Raw genomic sequence first — 3,093 nt, 5'->3', positions numbered from 1 at the left:
AGTCTCCTCCATGCTCCTCGGTGGGTATGAGACGCTCTCGATGCAAAAGGCTTTCTGGTGGGAAAGCCCTTGAGACTTACACCTTTTATAAGATCAGTTGACATCTGTAGTCGAGGTGCAACGTTACCTCTTTGATACGTAGCAAAACGTTTAGAGCTGCTTTCGTTATGGGCCCGGTCAACTATAGGGGAATTCATGGAGTTTAAAAAAAAATTTCTATTGGGCCTTTTGCTAAGGGGAATCCCATTTCCGTGCAGCGTATATTCTCAAACGGAACGCTTTGTGTGTTTGTGTGTGTGTGTGTGTGTTTGTGTGTATGAGTGTTGTCGAGTATGCTAACTGAAGGTAAACAGGAGAGATTTGGAAAGCGTATAGTACCAGCACAGTCCAGATATATCCAGATCTATCTGGACCGTGAGTACCAGCCAAACCAGTTTGCGACATGCACTGCCTGCCGGCACCAACGCTCCACTACCACACCGAACAGCGGTTCATACCTTGGAGGAATACTGCAAATTAGCGCCTCAGCGGCGTGGTCGGTATGGTATTAGCGTACCACCTCGGTGTTCGCGGGTTCGATTCTCGGCCATTCCATTTAGGAGTTAGAGATGTGTATTTCTGGTGACAGAAGTTCACTCTCGACGTGGTTCGGAAGTCACATAAAGCCGTTGGTCCCGTTGCTGAATAACCACTGGTTCCATGCAACGTAAAAACACCATACAAACAAACATACTGCAAATTTTTCTCTTTCTTCTGAATGATAGGAACAATGATTTAATCAGCACTTGTAACTAAAAGCACCAAATGTATACCGAATATGTGTTATGTGCCTCAAATCTATTATGTTCCTATTTTTCTTCACGTTTACCTTTTCTATTTCTCCTCTTGCACCACGCACGAATGACTTTTTTTTAATCTTTTCACGAGTGCTCGCAGTTGCCAGTTGGTAACATGTCCCCCGGTGGCATATTTCCCAAGTCTGGAAGAGTTTAGGGATGGGGAAATTAGGACCAATCAAAGCGCGAGGAGCTGATACATCACGTCACAAGCCACGCCTTTTAGCTCCTCATTCACGATGCTGAAGAAAAACTTCCCAATTTCACAGTTTACGGACTGTATGACTTATACATTTTAGTCAGATATATCTAAACATAATACAACATTAATTTAACAACAATATATTCTTCAAACAGATACACCGTGAAATATATGCGTTATTGGTTTCTCCCTCTTAGTAATAGTGATCAGTGCCTGTTTATTCCTGTCTCAAATTCGATATTCACTGCATAAATAGTATTTTCATCACGAGTTTCTAAATTGTATACTTGAAAAAATTCATGTTTAATGCCATTTATAAAGAGTTACGATAACTCATGGGATGAATCAAACAGTAATCAAGATGGTACAAATGATGGTATCTGACCTGTTTGTAATGGAAATAGAGAGAGGGAGTAGGCCTACACTACGGATTTTTATGGATATATGCTATTTTGTACTAATGCACATTACTGTGCATTGTATAAAAGCAATATGCTCGTGAACAGGAATCAGACTGATGGTCTCTACTATTTACAGGAACATAGTATCAGCTTCATACATTAAATTATTTGAAGAGCTAATGTGCCCTTAAGGAAACCGAAGGAAACCTACAGTATTGTTGTTTTGGTGATCTAAGTTACCCTACTGTAACCAAATATAGTTAGTAGACAAACTCATCCTGTCAGTAGCTAATCTGAATAAGGTTGTTTTTGAAGGTGTGCTTGATAACTGTAGTAAAAAAATTGCCTTTTTGAGGTGGATACCGTTTGGATAACCTTCCAGTTGTCCTTACCTGATTGATAGTACTCATTCATTGTGTACAAATATATTAGAGCTTTTTTAATGAATATTTATTGCTTTTGATTTTTACTTTTCATACATTGTGTACAAATAAAAAGTGATAACATAGTTTAGTATTGAATATTTTTAGCAAGCCCTTGCGTGATTTTTTTCTTAAGATTCATCATGTACAAAGAAAAGACTGATTATTTAATTTATTCAATATTTTCAGCAAACCCATCGTACTTGTCATTCATTGTGTACAAAGAATTAAAATGAGTATTTCATTAGTATTTAATATTTTTAGCAATTATAGGAGTACAGATTTCTTATTATTCATGGAGTTACAGTAGACTTTTTACTGAGCTGAACTAGAGCAGAATTGATGCATAGATTTATTAGAACTGCGGTATGCTTTAAAACAAATATGGATGACACTTTTTTTCCAAACTCTCTTTCAACAGAATATTTTATACAAATATTCAACATGTTGTATGCATAAGGCAGTTATTATTCTAGTAATATACGTAATACCTTGTTATAGCCAGAAATAATAGGCAGTAACGCCTGAAAAACGTTTCATGCTTCACGCTTTTAAAGTTGTCACTTTCAAAGTCCAAGATTGAATTCATGTTGATGGGAGTCGAAGTGCCGCGAAGTTCTTGGCCGCCTGTCTGTAATTTGTAGTGCTAATTACAGGTCATATACCATAATTTTTGCCATACCATAATTTTTATCATCTTGTATATTGTTTGATTCATCCCATAAGTTATCGCAACTCTTTATAAATAGGATAAAACATGGATTTTCAAGTATATAATTTAACAACTCGCGATGAAAATATTATTTATGCAGTAAATATCGACTTTGCGAGCAGGAATTAACAAGCACTGAGCCAATAAGGCATGATATATTTCACGGTGTATCTCATTTGAAGAATATATTGTTTGTTGAATTAGTGTTGAACCATGTTTAAATATATCTGATTAAATGTATAGGTTTTACAAGTCGTAAATTGTGAAATGGGGAAGTTTTTCTTCGGCATTGTGTCTGAAGGTAATGGCTATGAGACTAAGTGTAGCTAAAAGGAGTGGCTTGTGACGTCATGTATGAGCTTACGTGCTTTGATTGGTCCTAATTTTCCCCTATCCCTATACTCTTCCAGACTTGGGAAGGGCAAGGTGATTACTTGGTTGCAAGGCTCGCCTCTATAAGAGCTGAATTCATAGGCAGATCGAGACCACTACTATTACCAGAGTCTTTATACTCTGCTAT

At 37.1% G+C, this 3,093-nt stretch overlaps 1 protein-coding gene across 1 annotated transcript in view; it reads right to left on the bottom strand.

Moving 5' to 3' along the window:
* Positions 1-113, bottom strand: part of LOC135202336 (uncharacterized) — a 3,258-nt gene extending 3,145 nt beyond the window's left edge. The window contains exon 1 of the mRNA XM_064231684.1: positions 1-113. This exon is cut by the window's left edge and continues 25 nt beyond it. Coding sequence (XP_064087754.1) covers positions 1-12 — 12 coding nt within the window. The 5' untranslated portion in view covers positions 13-113.
* Between the last annotated feature and the right edge of the window lie 2,980 nt (positions 114-3,093).

Source organism: Macrobrachium nipponense, chromosome 30 (assembly GCF_015104395.2).
Source record: "Macrobrachium nipponense isolate FS-2020 chromosome 30, ASM1510439v2, whole genome shotgun sequence".
Taxonomy (NCBI): Eukaryota; Metazoa; Arthropoda; class Malacostraca; order Decapoda; family Palaemonidae; genus Macrobrachium; species Macrobrachium nipponense.
This window is presented reverse-complemented; position numbering and strand designations above follow the sequence as displayed.